This window comes from Glycine soja, chromosome 1, assembly GCF_004193775.1.
Source record: "Glycine soja cultivar W05 chromosome 1, ASM419377v2, whole genome shotgun sequence".
Lineage (NCBI taxonomy): Eukaryota > Viridiplantae > Streptophyta > Magnoliopsida > Fabales > Fabaceae > Glycine > Glycine soja.
The window spans coordinates 50,019,379-50,042,405 of record NC_041002.1 but is presented as its reverse complement, the minus strand read 5'-3'; the positions used below and the strand labels follow the sequence as shown (position 1 = coordinate 50,042,405).

Below are 23,027 nucleotides of genomic sequence, written 5' to 3'. Positions count from 1 at the left end.
ATCTAGTGTCCTAGTAATTTAATTCACGAATTGGGTCCTCCTATTTTGTAAAATCATGTAATGTTGATCCCTCAGGATACACTTTAACGTTGACCCCACGTGTCACGTTCTTATTGGATTATGACGGTCAGGTGTTATGTTTTGATTGGTCAATGAAAACAACAATGCATTTCATCTTTCATGGAGTTGACATCCAATTAGAACATGAAACATGACACGTGACAATCATCATCCAATAAGAACGTGACACGTGACAATCAACGTCACTTGCTAACCACGTCTAATTGTGATCTGGGAGATCAACATTGCACGATTTTATAAAATAGGAGGACCCAATTCATGAATTAAATTACAGGACAACCAAATCTGAAACGGGAGATAAACTGAGGGACCAAAAATACAATTTTGCCTACCTATATCTCTTGTGCTTTCTTTGAAATTCACACCATTTTCTACTTCTTTTCTCGTATAGGAACCTCTTTTGTTTAAAATACATTACACTTATGCTGACTGTCTCTATTATTCAAGAAATACATTACATTGTGTGTCTTTGTTAGAAAGTATAACAAAGATAATAAGATACTATATAAATTTCAAAAAAATCGTAGGAGTGTCAATGTAATTGCTCAATATTATTCTATTTTTGTCCCTAAAACTTGATCAAAGTTTAAAATTATTCTCAAATAATTTTATGTTCCGGTCCACTTGGCTTGCAACATTATGATGAATGCACTTTAATTGCCTGACTGACTTTGATTGTAACTTGTTTGAATTACGGATAATGTAGAGACACGCATAAGGGAAAGGGACATCCGAGCTGACTCATGTGATCAACAGCTTACAACATGATAAAAAAGGGCAATGATGTTGTCTCATGAAAGGTTCAATAATTTACAAACTTGGATGCATGCCAAATTGCCAATTTGTGAGATCATGTCTCGTGGAGATTTTGGTGATGGGTACAGAGATTTAAAGAGCTTGTGCTGGTTATGTTCGTGGGTTGCCAACAAATCAACAATGATATTATAATGGGATAATGACTTTACTTTGCTTGACCTACCTGATGCTATGCTCAAGGATTGGTGTATTTGATAATAAGTCTGATTTAGTTGGTCTTGGAGTCCGGAATAGAAGTTGATAATGGAAGATATGTTTTTCTTTTCATTTGTCTTTTAAATGATTCTTGTGGTAGGTGAGGAAATTTACGATGGTAGTTGTGATTTGTCAGGATTTCATATATATGATTCCTGTTTGTACAAGATAGTGATAGTGATGCATACAATTTTAAAAAGGCTACAGACTCTATTTTTCTTCCCTAAAATTGGTCCTAAGTTTCAATTTAATACATGTTAGGTATTACATAACTTTTGAGTTGCCACCTTTGCAAGCTTAAGTTTAGATATGGATCATTTTTTAATCTTAGGTATGATCACGGATACTTAATATACAGACTAGACCGATAGATAGACTCGTTATTATAGAAAACACAACCAGTATACTGATGACCTTTTCAGACCTCAAATATCACTAGAGCACATCACCTGTTCCAAAGCATGGTGAAAAACCAAAGGGCAAATGCTAAGGAGTGAAAAGATAAAAGAATACAAGGAATATTCTAAACATTAATCATAATGTGTATAAATAAATTACTAGATTATACTCAATTTCTCCTAAAAGCACAAAAGGGGAAGTCGCTGCATGCTGACATATGTCCCAATGCCAAATAGTTTCAATCTTCCATACTTCTCAACTCATTTTAGGAGGAATCAGAACCTTCTGAATTTATAAACTTATCAGTATTCACTAAGGTGTCAGCCTTTGATTCCCAATGCGGCAGGATCAGTACCAGGCTTTGCACCAATAGCAAAGAATTCAATAATAACTTCTAAAGGCATGCCTTTTGTTTCAGGAACTTTCAAGTAGACAAATATCCATGAAATGATGCAGCCAACAACAAACAATCCAAAGACACCAGTGAGACCGAGAAGCTGGAGCAAGTAGGGGAATATCAAAGTGACAATCAAGGTGCAACCCCAATATGTAAGAGAAGTCAGAGAAATGCAGATTCCGCGAACACTTGTTGGAAAGATTTCAGCACATATGATGTTGGGAATAACGCCAAAGCCCATGCAGAAGACGCTTTCATAAACCACAACACTAATAGCAGTGATTGCTGCATCGACGACAGAATTGATTTGAAAGAACTGCTTGATCACTAGTATCAGGAGACAAACTATCAAAATGGGTACAGTGTACAGCATGATGGACCTGCCATGAGAAAAATACATAATGTCATTGTCACCAATTGCTGCATTTCACTCCAAATTTTGTTTTTCGAGATAGTTAGCCATTCATAGACCTTCAGTTAAGAAAATCTTGCACTGATAGGACACTATCTATATTACAAAAAGTGATCCTACCAAATGTCAATGACAATGCAGCAAAAGAAAAGGATGAACCAATTGTGACTGTAGAAATTGAACAATGTTATTGTAAATATAATACTGTAATATGGCTACGGCTCCATACATGAAACAGAAGCAAGATCAAGATGAAATTCAGGCTAAGTCTTAGTTTAAACATACCTTCTGCCAGAAATATCCATGAGTCTTATCGCAATAGCTATACAAGGAAGCATACAGAATGTTGTAATGATATTTACAAGAAAAGAAGCAGATGCTGAACTAAGGCCCAAATTTGATAAAAGATCCCCTACTCCTGCTTTCTCAAGAATCTGGGGAGCATAGTAGAGAAACCCATTTATACCAGCAGCCTGCAATACATATTACATTTTCAGAATCACAGGAGAAGAAGCTAGAGTGTATGTGCAAGTCTTCATTGCGAGGAAAATAACACCAAGAAGCATTATGTACTTAGCATATATGTCCAAGAATTTTGTCAAAATTGTTAGAAAGATGAGATGAAGAAAAGGAAAGAACAGAATACTAACAGTGCAAAAACTAAAGGCTTGTTTAGTTTGAGAAAACATTTTCTATTTCTATTTCCTGCTTTCAATAATAATTAACAAATTTTTTATGTGATTTCATTTTGTTTTATGTTTTCAAAAGATTTGCACAGAAAATGATTGTAATCATTAGTAACTACAAAAAATGAAAACAGGAAACATTTTTTGAAACCAAACAACTCCTAAGATCCTCAAGGCATTATTGTGTAGAGCAACTGCAAAGTGACAGTAGATTAAAGGATAGGATAGGATACACCATACAACCTAGAATTAAAGTGGTTACAATAAAGATATTCATTTGAAGAAGACTTGTAACATTGAAATGATCAAATCAACACCTTAATACTAAACTTGTCATTAATTATCTTCACGATTATTAATCCCCAACCTCTATGAGGTTGGGAGGGATAAAAATATATGACAAAGTACAACTGAGGGAAAAGAACAACTTCCTCATAGGGTACTGGTCTTCATGACATAATTCTAACACCTCAATAACCATTCAATTTTAAGATGAATGCATGGAATATCAATCATAGCAGGACACAATATAATCAAGTGATGTAATACTACTAAAATGCCAATTAATTGTACCTGTTGAAGTATTTGAAGTCCTACTCCAACAATTAATGCACGCTTGACTCCTGGCTCTAGCAGAGCTCTCCATTTTGGCCCTTTTGCAGCAACTTCTGTCAGATGCAACATATCATGAGTACCTAGAACTGACTGGCTGACAAGAGCAGCAGCTTGATATGCTTCACCGCCATCTATCGGTATGTCATAGCCAGAAGTTGAAACAAATGAAACATGCTGAGAGTGAGAAAGTGCAGCAGTATCTGCGTGCAAATAAACCCTTTGGAGTCCTTCTCTTTTCCCACCCCCAGCACCATCAGCTGATTTATAAACCAACTGCCAACCTCCACCAATGTTGGTATTTTTAGGAGCATCAACAGCATTCCCATGAACCAAACTACTATTACTTCTCAGGCTGCTATTGCTCCTCATGCCTAATATGTCCTTGGACCCATAAGCCCTATCCTTCTCCCCAGCACCCCCTTGAAATGACATTAGTGGCGCATGCAGGTTGTCACTGGTACCAAAGGGACTCGACGTCTCTCCAATGCTAAAGATACTGTTGGCATTATGAAGTAGCATACTGCGTGAACCTCCACTCTCAGGGAGAGTATTCTCGTGCAAACTTCCAAAGAGAGTGACAATAGGATCCTTAAGACCACCACCAGTCAGAGTTCCAAAGCTTCCTTGCTGAGACAACATACTACGGGATATCATGCTACCCTGTCCATTCACTGGTTGAGCAACCATTGTAACTCCCTCATCATTGGGACCATACAACTTTATATAATCTTTCTCTGCTTCCTGGTTAACAAGAAGCTCACTAGCTGGGGCAACCACATACTCTTCTATGGATGTGGCTTCACCCCCAGGGCTGAGACCCTCTGCCAGCAACGCCAATTCCCCTACACATCAAAGTTAACTCCTAATCGGTACAAAATGATGATTCAATTCAACAAATTTAAAACCAACAACAAGTGCAAATTCAGTGTCACCTGAAACATCTTCGATGCCACGAAGCCTTTTCAGAACTCTTTCGGCCTCGAGTAGCCGGCCTTTGCTCACAAGCCACCTAGGAGACTCAGGCAGGTAAAACACAGCCAGTAAAAAATAAGCAACAGCAGGAATGAAAATAACCCCAAGCATGAGTCTCCAACTTGGCGAATCCGACAAGGACATTGAGAACACCAGGATGTAAGCCAAGAACATTCCACCAGAACAAGCAAACTGAGTAAGAGTGTTCAATTGGCCCCTGATGTCAGCCGGCGCTACCTCAGATATGTAGAGAGGAGTAAGAGTAACAGCAAGAGCAATGGCAACCCCATCAATTATCCTCGCTAACAGAACAATAACAACATTAGGTGCCCACAACATTACCAAACCACTAAGGAAGAACATGATAGAAGATGTTATCAACATAGGGCGTCTTCCAACCAAATCACACACTGTCCCAGAGAAAATTGTCACAACAGTGCCGATTATAAATGACATGGACACGATTAGCCCTTCAAGTGTGGCATCCAAGACAAATTCCTTCTTGATGTAGGTCATACCCGCTGCAAGAGTGTACAAACATGTATGTTCAATTTCAGTAATGAGATCTAACAACACACCCTTTTTGCAATTCCTATTCTAATTATTTGAGAATTGGGGTAATTATCATTTCAGCTTCATGTTCCCAAATCATAAAACACTATATGAGAGAACAAATGATTGCATAGATTATGATCATACATGACATTGAGATTTTCAAAACACACACATAACTGAAAAAACACTAGCACAGCATAATTATTAGATGAGAAAATACAAACCTGCAATAGTTGAACTATCCCATCCCATCAGAAGATTTCCAAGTGTAGCAGCAATTGCAACAATCACAACCTCCATCATTTTTTTATTCTCTCTTAAATCTCCTTGTCTGAGAAAAAAAATCCAAACTCAATCACTTCAACTCAATTTGAAAGCTTTATAACACTTCCCAGATCTTCATCATCAGGAATGTGAAAATTGAGATGAGTGATTTTAAAAGATAAATGGTAGTAGTAAGTAAGTAGAGTTCAAAGAATGGACACTGTACACGTTGGACAGTTTGTTTCGTATGAATACAGTTGGCATCAATGTGTCGGGAGATTTGTTTGCTTCGTTTTTTTCCAAATCATAGTATATCTAACTCAGACTTAGCTGTACGAGGGAGGTGTTGTTTTTATTGTTATTTATCTTCATATGATAAACCAACTATTAATTAATTAATTAATTAATTAAAAAGTCAAAAGAATGTTGCCACCCCAAATTTTATACTACTATTGTTGCGTTTCGTGACAAGCACCTGAAAATTGAATTATCTCTGCGATTTCTGCCATTGTGGAGTCGCCACGACTGCACCTTCCTCGACAGTGATTAACATTTTAATTGATAAATATGGTATGTGGGAGAATATATTAAGTTATTAACACTTCCCTCTTTTTTTAAGAAGTTATTAACACTTCCTAATGCACTTAGTTTGTCATGTAAATATATTTATGTTATATCACCAGAAGAATATATTTGTAATATTATTTTATTGTTTACTATTTTTAAAAAAATACTTGATTTTCCCCCTTTTTTGTGAGAAATAAATTTTGCTTTATTTCTATTTAAAAGATTTGAATACCTATCAGTCATATGCATTAAACATTGCTTCTCTCCCACGTCTTTGTATTGACAGATCAATTGATGATTTGATGTGTTTTGTTTAAATTATTACGTGGCCATCAAATAAAAGGATTTGATTTGGATTTTTTGAATGAAAAAAAAAACAACTCGAAAATGGAAGATATTTGATTACTTGTTACTATTGCATCAATAGTTCAAATTCGAGGCCGGTTATCTTATCCAGCCACGTGTTTCACGATCACATAAAAAAAATCAATAAGTGCACTTCTTACAGAAATTTCAAATTTGTCAAATTCAGAAAAGAAAGATAAAACAATGTCCATTTTGTTTTATTTTCCTATAATGATATGCGCGTTTGAGATTATGTTTTTAACGGGTATGAATTTTCATTTCCCATTTGGCATTTAAGTATTGGTGTTTGGTACTTTCATTTCATTTAGTATATTATATATTTTAATTTAAATAAAATTTTCTCATTAATAAATACTCAATTTTTATATTTATTTGTTAATATTTTTTCGTTGAGTTTCTAATAAAATAATATTTTTTTTTATTTTTGTACTTATTTTAATATCTGATAAATCAGTAAATTTAAGTCTTGACTAATAACAAATGAAAAAAATTATCAAAAAATAAACATAAAATTCACTAATTTATCAATGATTAAAAATAAGTGAAAAGAATAAAAGTAAATTACTATTTTATTAGGACTCACCACAAAATAAAATTTTATTAAAATGTAAACACAAAAATAAATATTTATTAACAATAAAAAAAATATTTAATTGAAAATTCAATACTAACAGATTAAATATAACACATTAAATATGTTTTTGATCTTCCATCAATATATCCTTAAATATCATCTTAAAATTATTATTTTATATATACACAAAAGATTTCATTAAAACAAAAAGAGTTTAGATTGAGCAAAATTAACCAAAATCAAAATAAGTAACATCTTACATCTAAGTCCGATGAATAAAAAAATACAATTGAAAGGAATAATTTCACTAACAAAGATATGCTTCTTTTTTTTTTACCATGAAGATATGCTTGCTTCAATCTACTTAAAAGTTATTTTTAAGTTTAAAAACCTTTACTGTAAAAAAAAGTTTAAAAACCTTTAACAAAAATTGAAGTTGTTTGTCGATGTTTTAAAATTTTAGTTTAATAACACCTTTTAAATTAAAAGTTACTAGTTATCTCGTCCAATTAAAAATATATTGAAATAAAAACTAAATTTATAAAAAATTATAAAATTAATTTAATTTGTGTAATATTTTAATGATAATAAAAAAACATAAAAAATACTAAATATATTTTATATGAAAATAATTTTTAAAAATATAAAAATTACTTTAATGAATCAAAATTTCATTTTAATAATAATTTACAAATTATATATGTATAAGCGGTGTAATACCGAGGGGGATGACTCCGAAGGATAATTTTGTAATAATATTTTTTTAAATGAAAATTAAAAACTAACGAAATTTTAATGGAAAAATTAATATCTTCCTTTAGATAATTATTTTTTAATCCTTCAAAAGATATTAATATCTCAAATTTTTGAAAAGTTACTTTTAGTCTCTTTTTATTTATTGTGTTTCATAATTTTTGACAGTTATTAATCATAATTTTTTAATTTTATTTTTTAAAAAAATAATTTTTAATGATTTTAAATCATCAAAATATTTGACTCCAATGATTTGGTTGCACCTTTTTTTACATATTCTAACACTTTAACGAGGAAAAAAAATGAATGTGAAATTGTGATAATATTTTACATACAGACAATTTTAAACTATCACACATCATTTATTAACATTAAATTTTAAAAAAAAAATTCTAACGGTGAAAAGTCATCACAAATTGTAACATTATTAATGAAAAGAATGAAAGAAATTAAAAATAATTCTTCTAATGTTTGAGATAAATAAAAATAAAATTCTTTTGAAGGGAAAAAATAATTATCCATATTTAAATGACTAAAATTATATTTAATTAAAAAATTAAAGATGAAAGTAAGTGTCATATAATTTGTGAGGAGGGTACATTTTAATATAAGAGGGAAATAACATGTAATATTTGCTTCTCTTGAAGAAGAAAAGTGTAATTAATTCTAATTAGTAATTAATCATTCTTTATATTCTTAGTTTATACTGTTCCCATAATAATAATAATAATAATAATAATAATAATAACAATAATAATAATAATAATAATAATAATAATAATAATAATAATAATCTTCCCCGTCCCTGCGCAAACCAATTTCAACGTATAAATGAGAGTTTTTCGGACATTACAAAATTTTTCTTTAAAACAAATTAAATATAAATTCTCACGTAACTTATGTTTGGTAAAATTAACTTAAAAATTAGTTAGTGATCGAAAATTCAAAGCTAATAATTGAAAATTTTTAAATTGACTAGCTAAATTATAAGTGTTAGGTATAATTATTGTTATAGTAATTAAAAAATATAAAATGAAAAAAATGAACATATTCATATAATATTTTTTATATAAATTTCAATTTTATTTTATAAATAAAATATATTTTGAGATATTATAATTTTATATTTTTAATTAATTTTAAACTTTTATATTTTTATTTATAAATAAATTATTTTCATTACAAGAATTAAAATAAATTATCTAATATAAAATTATTTAAATAACAATAAGAAAAAACTAACATATAACATTATCAATTTCGTGAAATCAATTTCGTGAAGTATAATGTTAAAATAATAAATAAAATATTATAACTAGTGTAACGGTTAAAATAAATAATAAAAAATTATTTAAAAAGAATCAAGAAATTTAATAAATACTTAAAGGATAAAAATAAATAAAATAAATTACAAATTAATGTTTTAAAAAATAGTAGTTAAAATAGCGTTTAAAAAAATTAAAAACAATGGATAATTTTTAGTTTGTCAACTAGTATAAATTAACTAAAATTACTTGTGAAATATAACTTTATTAGAGTATGTTATCCAAAGAATATATGTTATAAAAATGTATAATATTAATCTTTCTAATACCCTGTTTAATTCTGAGTGAAAATGTTTTTTTTTATTAAATTTTATTTATCTCTTGATGAAATTCTAGATTAGTTAAAAAAAAATCTTGATAAATCGGGAGTCAAGAAAAAAATAGTAATTCCATACGCAGAATAAAAATAAAATAAAAAACCCGATTCCATAGGGAAAAGTAAATGTTGTCCATCAATCCATACATTTTGGAGAGACTACCCAGTAATGAATAACCCGTGCAACAGTGTTTCAACTCTGCTTGGCGGGCTTAATACCCGAGATTAAGTTAATTTTTGGAATATACCGAGGAAAATACAAAGCACAATTTTTATTTTTATTTTTATAACTACAAAGCACAATCTTTAGTTTTTGCACTTTGATGACTGCAAAATATATAAAGGGTTTGAATACCTCAAAACACAAACAGCAATCTCCAATTCTTGCAGTCTGATGGCATTGAAAATTTATATAGGATTTGAAGTCACCCCAAAAAATTATAAACAAGGAAATAAAAAAAAATCCTCCCTTCCAAAAACAATGAAATAGACGTCTTTTGTTTTACACACATCAATAAAAAAATAAAAAATAAATAGAGTATTATTTTTATATCATTATTAATTTATTTATAAATTATATTGTTTATCATTAATATTATAAGGGATATTAATAAAAAAAGTAATTAATATTAAAATAAAATAATTTTTTACACTATAATTATAATGAAACCAACAGAATAATAGAAATTAGACAAAGAGTAAATGTTGTCATAAAGCTATGGTCAATCCAAAGCATAAATTTATACGAAAGGCGGGGGAGCGAAACAAGGGTTGACATATGCATTTCGGAAAAGAAAGAAAAAAACGTGAGATAGGATATTATAGGAAAAATTAGAATAATTTATATTTATAGACATATAATATATTAAATAAACAGAAAACATTGACACATTCAAATTTATTATATAATAATCATAACCATCACCCAATGAAGAGTCAAAACGCGAAGAGACTTTAGTAAAAATATATTGAGATATTTGACCATTCTAAACGTCCAAAATCAAAACCAGTCGAGGGCGATGGACCTGATGGTGTAAATGTGACTGTATATGACTTGTTCTCATTTTGGTTGAAGCTCAAGAGTCAAGACTTGTCTCCTAATTCAAGTGAAACCGGTTTTAGGTTGCTCCTAGCTACAGCTTGCATCAATTCACGCCCTACTTCAACTGAACCACTAAAACTGAACTAAAGATACACAGCACAATGAAGGAAACTAAAATTTTAGTAGTCAAATCAATTAAGAAACTAGTACTTGTAAATATTTGACATGCAGTTTCTTATTAGGGAAAAATATCCTCTCCAGTGAATGATTTTTTTCTAGTAGGAGAGACAAGATGTTTATTACCGCATCTATGTCCATGTGTGAGCTTATAGCTGCACCAGCAGTTGGGCCAAATCCGGATACCACATTGACAACTCCATCTGGAATTCCAGCCTTTAAAACACAATCACATTAGCCTTGATTCAAATAATTATCTTGGTGTGACCCATGCATGTTTGATAAGGAAATGAAAGTGTGTGTTGATACATACCAACTTAGCTAGATGAGCACAAACCAAAGCAGAGAGAGGTGTTTGTTCAGCAGGCTTGAGGACCATGGTGCAACCTGCAGCTAAGGAAGGGCTAACCTTGGTGAAAAACGAGAGGGTGGGGGCATTCCAGGGAATTATGTGTCTCACAACACCAATTGGTTCCAAAAGTGTATATGCATGGAAATCCCCGTTCATTTTTAATACGTCGCCATGAATTTTATCAGCAGCACCTGCGTAACTCATTTGCAGATGTAGGAATTTCCACAGCCTTATTAATATAGTACAGCTTCCCAGCATCAATGGCATCTAATGCCGCTAGTTCTTCTATGTTTTCATCAATTAGGTCTGCCAATTTCATCATAACTTTTGCCCTTTCCTGGTATAGCATACCGATGTCAATATTAATTAATATTTTTGAAGAGGACAACATGTGATTGAAGGAATAATTTAAACAAAAAAAAACGATTTATAGTCTCAAATGTCCTTCCTATTTTAAATATAAAGCTTGTAAAATGCTCCCCTTTATTTAATAAAGTTCAGACCAGTGTCTAAGCAAGATGCAAACTCTATTGTCCACCTTTGGGTTTATTTCTCAGTTAATAATTATCATCAAGTTCAAATGACAATAAGGTCAAGAATCAAGACCTGATTTGATGAGTTGCGAGCAACTATACAATGCAAATAGTCCATGTGTCCCTTCAATACCATTTTTACTTTACGAGTTTCCTAGAAACATTAACACATGTTAGTCCATCAGCACAAGTATAGTTATAAATCAAGTTATCCAAGAATTATATTCACCTTCCGTGAATACATAATTACATACAACATCCCAACAATATTGCACAAGAATCACCAGATGCGGTAAAAACAAATCCCCCTTAAAATTAAACAAAAAAATATTGACACAAACTGAATCTTGAAATAACAAACAAATTATTGTGACAAACACTCAAAAACAATTACAAACATGAGTGTTGTCAGTAATAGCATTATTCTCAAGGATAGGTGAAAGCGGACCCCAAGGACCTCTGAAAGACAATAGTGTGTGGACATATACAGGACAATCAGAACCAAAAACAGATGTACAAAGGAACTGCTGATTGTAAACTCATATTAATTACCTGCTAGCAGAAGGAGCAAACCCTATGGTGTAATACGTAAGGGCAATCCATATCCCTGATTCCGTAATGGACAGAGGGATCCTAAGAAGCCATATACGCAAACCAAATGCCCATGCACAATATCCACCAGAGATGCTTTTTCTCATCTCATCTCCAACACAATGTCGGCACAAATATCCAATCCAAGTATGCTACACCCTTCATGAATGCATCAATCTCAGGGTCTGCCTTTATTCCTGCTTCTCTCTCCCTTCTTGACAGTTCCTATCGAAGTAGGCAAACATCGCATGATAAACATACGAAACATTGTACTCCACACTGCAAAGTGAAAAAAAAATATTAAAGACCATCAAACAAGATAAACTCATAAACAGATAAAAAAAAAAACCTACTTCATCTCGTACCCATAAAAATCTTGTTAATTTATAACGATTCATGAATATAACTTAAAGGAGACTTAATTTGTTAATTTTTTTGAAGTGAGAAAAGAAAAAAATAAAGAGGAGAAAAGTTAGAAGCAGGGTAACGCACTTGATATGTTCGTTTATGGTAGCCTCGCTGTCATCCGTGTATTTCTGGCCAGTGAGGGAAGCTTGTGGGACGGGGGGAACAAGGTCGAGCTCCTTCTTGACCTCTTAAAAGGGAAGCTTGTGGGATGGTGGGAACAAGGTCAAGCTCCTTCTTGTGGGACAATGAGATTCCAATTGCAATGATAACCTAGAGCTTCTCGTGAGACTTTCTCTCCCGTGCGGTTCTCTTCGGACCCTTTTTCTTCGGCTTCCTCGGGCTCCAGGTCATCATCGTCATCGACGACAGTGAGGGTGATGCGGATCGGGTCTTGCATGGTAGAATCGTGATCTTGGTTAGGGTTGGGGGAATTATGATTGGGGAGGCTTAGGGTTTCAAGGTAGAATCGTGATCTTGGTTAGGGCATGATAATTTCTAAGAAAGTTTTTTTAAAATCATTTTCGTTTGAAAAATCTGTTATTTATAAAATTATCACCACCTTACCTATTAAGATGATTTTTAAAAGTCCTCATCGAAAGTAGGTTGTAAAAAAAAATTTAGTAGTGAATATTATAGGAAATATTAGAATAATTTATATTTATAGATATATAATATATTAAATAAACACAAGAAATTGCCACATTCAAATTTATTGTATAATAACCATAACCATTACCCAATCAAGAGTCAAAACACTCTTCTTAGAATTAGCGAAGAGACTTTAGTAAGAAAATTAGGAGTTTCCAATGACGCCAGGAGGCTCAAAATATATTGAGATAGGACTTCCAACAATGTTCTTTCCATTTGACCATTCCAAACGTCCAAAACCAAAACCAGTCGAGGGCGATGGACCGGATGGTGTAAATGTGACTGTATATGACTTGTTCTCATTTTGGTTGAAGCTCAAGACATTCGGCTCAACTACGATTTTGACAGATGGAATATCCAACGTAACCGATACATTGTATGTTCCTGCGACCCCAACATTAGTAAGAGTTCGAGTGTGCTTAACAATCGTTGGGTTGTTTGTTTTATACACCACACTAAAAGAAGGGTAATTTAGGTCGGCTACATTGTAGTGTTTGTGAGGATCACACTTGTACTTTCTCCTGGCCACGGACTCGATCCTTTTGGGTGTGTAGTTTAACGCACAAAGGAAGTGGAGATAATCATCCGTGGTCGTCAAATCATAAACGAGTCCTGGATTAAGCGCAAGAACTGGGTTCACATGTCCAGCACCAATATCAAATGGTGTTGACGATTTGTTTGTGGCACTATCTATCAAACTTTTACCATTTGTGTAAGTCGAATAAGCAGTGGTCATTAGTGCAGATCGGATTGCGGCGGGGCTCCAATTTGGATTAACTGACTTTATTATAGCCGCTATCCCGCTCACGTGAGGGCATGACATTGATGTTCCCGAGATTATATTGAAGTCCACGCGCCTATGATCTTCTTTGTAATCAGTGGGACCCTTATGTCTTGTCCATGCCCCTAAAATATCAACACCTGGCGCAATTAAATCGGGTTTCATTACCTGTGGCGTAAGTAGATTTGGACCACGAGAGCTAAACTCCGCAACAACTGGCGATGGCTCAATTCCAACCTTTGTTCCTTGAGACACAATCGTAGCCATCGATTTTGGATCATACAATAGGTACTTTTTTATTGCTTTTGTAGCTTCAATACCTACTACAATTGTTGGCAAATTAGTGGGTTCTGTTGCTTGTTCCTCCCCATCGTTTTCCACTGTTCCCAACACTAAGCCCACACCGCCGGCAGATTTCACCGCAAACCCTTTCTCTGCCATAGGAATATTTCCAAGATCGCACAACACAATTTTCCCTTTAACCTTTTTTGGATCCAAGCTTCCAAATAAACACTCATTTCCTAATGGATCAAAGCTTGCAATCCCGGCGTATGTGATTGGAAAGAGAGAATTATTATCGGGCAAAGAATTGCCACTAAACAATGACACTCCAGAATAATTTTTTCCATTCCCAAGGCTAACATACGCTGGGAAATCACGATCGATTGTACCAGCTCCCACCGTGATCACCCAAGGTGCTGTGTTGGAGCCGAGAGACGATGGATCAGGGCCATCATTTCCTGCTGAGCAAGAAACTAGAATCCCTTTCTCCATTGCTGCAAAGGCTCCAATTGCAACGCCATCGTCATCGTAATACTTTGATCCACCACCACCAAGTGATATTGAAAGGACATTGACGTTGTCAGAGATGGCTGCGTCTATTGCAGCCAATATGTCAGAAACAACACAAGAATCTTTCCAACAAACCTTATAGACAGCAACCCTAGCGCGTGAGGCCATCCCACGCGCTGTACCGGAAGCATAGCCGAATAGGCTTGCGCCTTTCACTACAGATCCCGCGGCTGTGCTTGCAGTGTGGCTGCCGTGGCCGTCAATGTCTCGAGGCGATTTGGTTATTCCAATAATGGGACCCATCATAGCCTCGTAGCCTTTTGAATAAGACCTAGCTCCTATCAACTTCTTATTGCAACTTGAGGCATTGAAATCAACGCTTGATTCGCATTTTCCCTTCCATGTGTTGGGGATCGGTCCTAGCCCGGTGTCGTCAAAGCTCTTGCTTTCGGGCCAAACACCTGTGTCGAGGAGTCCGATAATGATGTCACTTCCTTCGTTTGACTCAGGGACCATGTCGGCGATTTTGTCGAGTCCAAGGAAATGTGGTGTTCGAGTTGTGTGTGGCTTGTATATTTTCTCTGGTTGCACTTTTAGAATACCAGCTTGACTCCTCAGTAACCATGCTTCTTCATGTGTTAATCTGGTTGAGAATCCATGAATCACATTGTCATATGTGTAAAGCATTTCTGCCGAGTTGGATGCTGATTTCAAAACTGATTTGTACCATATTGAATGCTGATTGAAGCTTGATGGCATTTCGGATTTGGCCAAGTGGACTATGTAAGTACCTTTCGGGTTCTCTGCACTTTTATTCTCCATAGTTGCCAAAGATACATCATAGAGGATAAAAAACAAAACTAAAAGAGTTGCAACAAATGGTTTCAAAAACATCTCCATGCTAATCAGTTTTGTTTTTGCAATGAGACTGAGAGCAATTTAATAGAGAATTTGGCTTAATAAAGGGATAATGATGCAATAAAAACGTATTTAATGCATCATTTAGTTTTTTTAATGCAAATGTTAATATTAGATGTAAACAAAATATTTATTATGGATTCAAGAATTAAAAAGATTAAATAAAAATAGTTACCAATTTTTTTCTTTTTCTTTTTTTAGTTAACCAACTTGAATTTAAATTGAGTAAAATTACTAAGGGTGACAAAATATAATTATATTTTCAAACTTGAATTAAGACTATTATTAGTTAAGTATTTTATTAATCCGTAGAAATCAAAAGATAATATCAAGAGACTTACAAAATCAATGTATTATGTTGAATCAACTAGTTAAATTTTTAGTAGATTATATATTAGTTGTTTTTTTTTTGTGTGTTTTGAAATAAAAGATAGTCTTATAGATTAAATTCTTTAAATGTTGACCTATGAAACAAAAATTAAAAATTTAATCCTTTTTGTTGCTTAATATTTTTTAATTATTTTGTTTTTTATCTCTCTGTCTCTCTTTTATTTGGTCTCTTTTGTGAAATTACTAGTTTTATTAGAGATTAGAGAATGCTACAATAGACAAAAAAAAAAAAAACACGACAGATTCAAATGAAATAAAAAAAAGTCAAATCAGATAAATGATTAAATAAAAATATTTAATGGTTTTTAAAGAATTTAGTATTAAAAAACTTAAATACAAATGCTAATATTAAATGTCAACAAAATATTTAATTAAATTGAAATTAAAAAAATTGAAAAGTAGATAAATGATTAAATAAAAATATTTAATAGCTTTTAAAGAATTTAATATTAAAAAATTAAATATAAATGCTAATATTAAATGTCAACAAATGGATTCAAGAATTAAAAAAGATGAAATAAAAAATATTTAATAGCTTTTAAAGCATTTAATATTAAAAAACTAAATACAAATGTTGATATTAAATGTAAACAAAATATTTATTTTGGATTATAGAATTAAAAAGATTAAATAAAAATGGTTACAAGTTTCTTTTTGGTTTTTTCTTTTTTAGCTTAAATACAATTTTGATTCTCATATTTTGTTCGATCTGTAATTTTAACCCTCCATTTTAAAATAAAAAATTTGGATCCCGTATTTTAGAAATTAAAAATTAAATATTCAATCGCTTTTAAAGCATTTAATATTAAATACAAATGCTAATGTTAAATGCCAACAGATGGATTCAATAATTAAAAAGATGAAATAAAAAATATTTAATAGCTTTTAAAGCATTTAATATTAAACAAAAATTAAATACAAATGCCAATATTAAATGTAAAAAAAAATATTTTGAATTACAGAAATAGAAAGATTAAATAAAAACGTTTACTAGTTTCTTTTTTCTTTTTAACGTAATTTTGGTTATCCTATGTAATTTTAGCCCTCATTTTAAAATAGAGAATTTCGATCCTCATATTTTAGAAATTAAAGTTAAATATTTAATAACTTTTAAAGCATTTAACACTAAACAAAAATTAAATATATATGCTAATATTAATTGTCAACAAAATATTTATTTTGGATTACAAAATTAAAAAAGATTAAATAAAAATGGTTACAAGTTTCTTTTCTTTCTTTCTTTTTTTAGCTTAAATGTAATTTTGGTTCTTCTATTTTTTTCAATTTACAATTTTAATCATTTTATTTTAATATAAAGACATTTAATCCTTTATTTTATAAAATTCATAAATTTTGTAAAATCTTCAATTTTATTTATGTTTTATTTTATTTTTTTATTTTGTTTAAATTGAATCCTAGATCCAACAATAACATTAATAAAGTGAATCGTAGATCTAACATAGGAAATTGGATTAAAATTACGAATTTTTTAAAATAAGAAAACTAAAAGTTTATATTTTAAAATGGAGGAACTAAAATTATAAATTGAACAAAATATGAGACAAATTATATTTAAGTTTTTTTTAGTTAACCAACAACCTTATTGAATTTACATTGAGTGGTATTATTACGAGGAATAAAAATAATTATATTTTCTAATTTTGAATTTAAGACTATCAATTACACTAAACCAACTACCGCCAATTTATCTATGTACTTGCATATAAAATTCTTTAAATATTGACCCATGATACAATTTTTTTTCTTAATCCTTTATTATTTTACTTATTATTTTAACCTTTTTTTCTTGTTATCTCTCTTTTGTTTTAATTTGACCTCTTTTGTGAAATTACTATTTTTATTAGATAATAGAAACTGTCACAATCGACAAAAGAATCAAATTAAAAACACACGCGAAATATCAAAGTACCAAAGTTATCCATTCAAGTTATTTGGACTCCACCAGCAGCAAAAAACATGAAACTTAATGTTGATGAAAGATTAGGATTCAGGGGACTCATTAGTGACTATCAGGGACATTGAATTCGAGGCTTCTCAGGTTCTTGTGGCATATCTTGGAACCTTTATTTGCGTTGTTTCATGGACTTCATTAAATCCCGAATTACTATTTTTAAAATATTACTTATATAAAAATTAATGAGCTTAAACACTTGGTAGCCTAATAAGCAATAACCTTCAGTTATTAGAAGTACTAAAAGATAAATATTTCTACACAAGTTTCTCACTAAAGTACTCCGACAGGGATAAAGGATTAGATAGTTGGAAATTTCGGGAGGGGGAGGGGGGTGCCCCTATTGGGGGCAAATTTACCTTAGGGGCCAGTTTTAAAAACTATTTACGGATTGGGGTCTGTTTTAAAAGTATTAACGGAGGTGGTCTATTATATGGGTGGAATCCGTCATAGTCACTTGCGAGAGAGCTTAATCCGCCATAGCCACTGGCGACAAAGGTGAACCCGCCACTGTCAATGGTGTTACAGGCCACGTAGGAGAGGAGAGTGTCGCCTTTTGCATTGGCGACACACCTCCACGTGGGACTCGTCTTAAGGGATGTTTCTTTATTTTAAAATGAGGACAATAACATATTGAATTGAATTAGTTTGGAGAGAAAAAATCACCTGACTTAATTATTTAATCTTTGTTTTTAATTATCAAATACATAATAAATTTGATTTCAAGGTCAAAATGGATTCTTTTTTTTCTTTGAATTCGATTATTTTTTAGCTTATTAAAAGAGTTTATAAAAAATGAAAAATTTTGCAAAATACATAAATCAATTCAATATTAAACATCACATTCTATGTATAACTCAAAACCTATTTCAAAACATAAATTCAAATTATAAGTTGAAAATAATCCATAATCTTTCAAAGAACAAATACCCAATAAATAACAAATTCTTAAATATGATATTATCACTAATTAATAAATATTCATAATAAACAACGTAGTTCCATTTTATTAAAAAAATAATCCATTTATCAAAATTTCAATTGGATTGCACAGTTTGCATTAAATTGAATCAGTTATTAACACCCAGTTTTAATGTGAGAGCTTGGATGTCTCAACAGAGACATAGAATTTAATTAATATCGCGCGTATACTTTTGTCTTGATAAAGACAATTTTGATTGTGCTAAAAAGAAGTCATCCTACCAAAAGTTTGTACTATTGGTATAAATAATTTGATACTTAAATCTTTTAATTAAAGTTTGAAGCTTAATTTCTAACTTCAATATAAAATGACAACTAAAAGTATAAGCTTGTTTAAAAAATGAACAGATTTGATAGGAGCTAGGGAGATTACACCTCTGATTCATATAAAAAAAAAAACATCACATCATGCTTACCCGTTTAATAGGCATGGAATAGACAAGTCTCTAAGTTAACACGGGAAGTGCGAGGCATGAAGCGCCAATCGCGAGGGACAAGTAACCCATAACCATGAACTGAACATGAAGAAGCCTCCTAAGTTAAAAATAAAGCGCAAGACGGTGGGATAAATTGGGATTAGTACAGCGTTGTAGGCCAAAATAAAACGAAAAGCGGAAGAGGGGGGGGGGGGGGGGGGGGGGAGGGGGTATCGTTAGCAGGAATGGCGGCTTGGAAGGCTGTATTGCCAGCAGGGTCAACGAGTTCCACGTGGAGGTGTGTCGCCAATGCAAAAGGCGACACTCTCTTCTCTCCTCTCCTGCCTGCAACGCCACTGGTACTGGCAGTGACGGGTTCACTTTTGCCGTCAGTGACTATGGCGGGTTAAATTCTCTTGATTCACCTTTGCCGCCAGTGACTATGGCGGGTTAAGCTCTCTTGTCAATGACTATGACGGATTACACTCAGATATCAGACCCCCTTCATTAATACTTTTAAAACAGATCACAATCCATAAATAGTTTTTAAAACTATCCCCCTAAGGTAAATTTGTCCCTATTGGGCCTAACGTAGTTTCGCTCCTTGATGGATTACACTCTTCTAACATATATGTAGTGTGTATTTAAAATTGATTTTTGATATTTAATATTAATACTAAAACTTAAAAGTACAAGAAAATATATCACATGCATATTATGAGAATTTTAAAATTATATATATATATATATATATATATATATATATATATATATATATATATTTTGCATGACATTGTAAATATCTACTATTAATATTGTAATTTAAACTTTTAAGGACAAATAATATAATTTATATATTGATATTCTTGTGTGAGAAGTTTCCATTTTTTATATATAAATATTTATCATATGATTTAAATATATAGGAGATATAAAACTCGTCCTTGCAATTTATATAATGATTGTTACTTATTTTATATGATGTGAATAATTTGTTTACATTTTTTTTATAATTATTATTATTAATTATAATCATAAAAATTAGATATTAAAATTGACTCATAATACATATGATAAAATATTAGTATATATATAAATTATAGAATAAGATTATTGTTAAATAGATCTCCATTAAAGAGTACATTATAATGATTATTTTGAAGTTTGTGTTAATTACACCAAATATTTTTTTTTACATTTAACTCCTTGTACAAATAAAATGTGTTAAGTTGCCATTTTATCCTATATGTTCTTTTTCAATTCCCTCTCTAAAATAAACAAAACTATTGGCACCTTCCTTGATGTCCTCCCTTAACTTTCTTTCCCTGCCATGTGTGAGTATGACACTCACATCTTTAAACTACTCCCGCCTCTTTCACCAGTTCGGTCTCCCTGCACCGCCGTCTGCCGCCATATGAAGAGCAATATAAGAGAATAGTTTGAGGAACAAAGCGAGAGAGAAGCCATAAATATTCGCTTTATACTTTTCACTTGCTCATTTGCACCTATACTTTTCAAATTCACCTGTCCTCCGATTGCAAGTTAGTAAAAAGCTACCAACCTTCAAATTTCACACATTATTAAGATAATTGTATGGGGTACTTAATGTATGCTATAATATTTAATATGTGGGGTACTCATTCTTAAGATTTTGAAAGGTTCCATTTGAACAAAGTCACGAGCCATTATGCAATAGTTTTGCAGTGAAGTTGGCCAAAGTTAGACTGTTGGTAGTTGATTAGATGATAGTTAATAGTTGATAGTTGATAGTTTTAGATAATTATTTTAGAAAAAAAGTTATGTCATTGATTTCTTGGATTGTCAATTACAACATACCAATTGCCTATTTATAGGCTCAAGTCACCAATCTCTCAATGGTGGTGAATGTTTCTACATTACTTTAGGTCTTTCTAGAGTTTTCATGATAGATTAGTATCATGATAGTTCTAGATTCTTCTATCTTATACATACACTTATAGTTCTAAATTGTTCTACCATATTCATACACACTATAGTTCTAGATTGTTCTACCATATTCATACATATTATATTTAAGAATATTCTAGAAATTTGTAGCAATTTCAACACCCCTCCTTGATGCAAATTTCTGTGACTCCGAGCATAGCTCATAATTCTTCAAATCTTGGTCTCGGCAAAGCCTTCATGAATATGTCTGCAATTTGATCTTCTGTTCTGCAGTAGTCGAGTTTGATCTCTTTAGTTGCTTCAGCTTCTTTGATAAAGTGATACTTGATTGCTATGTGTTTTGTTCTGCTGTGATGAACCAGATTCTTCGTCATTGCAATTACTGATTTGTTGTCGCAGTTGATTTTAGTAGGCTCATCTTGTTTTTCTCCCATGTCTTCAAGTATCCTACAAAGCCATATAGCTTGACTCGTTGCTTCAGCAGCTACCACGTACTCTGCTTCTGCTGTTGATTGTGCTACTGTAGCTTGCTTCTTCGACGCCCAAGAGAACATTCCCGATCCTAGTGAGAAGACATAGCCAGAGGTACTCTTCATGTCATCTGCCAAACCTGCCCAATCACTGTCGGTGTAGCCAAGTAATTCTAAGTTGGTTTCGGTAGTATACCATATACCGAACTCTTTTGTTCTTTGTAGATACCTCAAAATTCTTTTTCCTGCTCCAAAGTGTATTTGACTTGGGCTTTCCATTAATCTTGATAGAAGACTTGTAGCATACATTATTTCAGGCAGTGTAGCTATCAAATATAGGAGGCTTCCAATTAGACTTTGGTATTTGGATGCATCAGCTTCTGGTGCTCCATCATTCTTCTGTAGTTTCTCATTTGTTATGAGTGGAGTAGCAACAGGTTTACAATCATACATCTTGAATTTCTTAAGTAAGCCTTCTGTGTATTTCTTTTGCAAGATGAATATCCCTTCATTTCTCTGACTTACCTCTATGCCGAGGAAGTAACTCATCAAACCAAGGTCAGTCATCTCAAAGGTCTTCATCATGTCTTCTTTAAATTCCATCATCATCTTAGTATTGTTTCCCGTGTAGATAAGATCATCTACATATAGAGAGAGTAAGAGAGTGTACTGCCCTTGAGACTTGATGTAAAGTGTAGGCTTACTCTTGCTCCTCCTGAATCCTCGATCCATGAAATACTGATCGATTCTACTATACCATGCTCGAGGTGCTTGCTTCAAACCGTAGAGTGTTTTTCTTAGTCTTAATACTTTGTTTTCTTTGCCTTCAGACACGAATCCTTGTGGCTGCTCCACATAGATCTCTTCTTCAAGTACTTCGTTAAGGAAGGCAGATTTGACATCAAGTTGATGGATACTCCATCCTTTTTGTGACGCAAGAGCTATTAGGGCTCTTATGGTATCAAGACGAGCTACTGGTGCAAATGTCTCATTGTAGTCAATTCCGGGTTGCTGTGAGTAACCCTTAGCTACTAGCCTCGCCTTGTGTTTCTGTATGGTGCCATCAGGGTTGAGCTTTGTCTTATAGACCCACTTAACCCCAATGACATCTTTTCCATGGGGACGATTTACTAACTCCCATGTGTTGTTTTTCTCGATCATCTGTATCTCTTCTTCCATTGCCTTGACCCATACTTCCTGCTTTGACGCTTCTTCAAAGCTTCCAGGTTCAAGTATGACCAAGTTACAGGTTTCATATATGTCCACCAAAGATCTTACTCATCTTGGAGTAGACTCTGGTGATGATAGTTCTTGATCTTGTTGTTGTGGTGGAGGTG

The 23,027-nt window shown here is 32.4% G+C and overlaps 2 protein-coding genes across 2 annotated transcripts; both read right to left on the bottom strand.

Moving 5' to 3' along the window:
* Positions 1-1,460: 1,460 nt before the first annotated feature.
* On the bottom strand, positions 1,461-5,711 carry LOC114419013 (monosaccharide-sensing protein 2-like). The gene is made up of 6 exons (XM_028384590.1): positions 5,619-5,711; positions 5,353-5,459; positions 4,534-5,094; positions 3,560-4,443; positions 2,586-2,773; positions 1,461-2,268 (listed from the first exon to the last, which is right to left on the bottom strand). The coding sequence occupies exons 1-6, from the start codon at positions 5,654-5,656 to the stop codon at positions 1,812-1,814; spliced, it is 2,235 nt and encodes a 744-aa protein (XP_028240391.1). The 5' UTR covers positions 5,657-5,711; the 3' UTR covers positions 1,461-1,811.
* Positions 5,712-13,090: 7,379 nt separating this feature from the next.
* Positions 13,091-15,527, bottom strand: LOC114419002 (subtilisin-like protease SBT1.7). Its single transcript, XM_028384579.1, has one exon. It carries the CDS (start codon positions 15,515-15,517, stop codon positions 13,190-13,192), a length of 2,328 nt encoding a protein of 775 aa, XP_028240380.1. The 5' UTR covers positions 15,518-15,527; the 3' UTR covers positions 13,091-13,189.
* Positions 15,528-23,027: the final 7,500 nt, after the last annotated feature.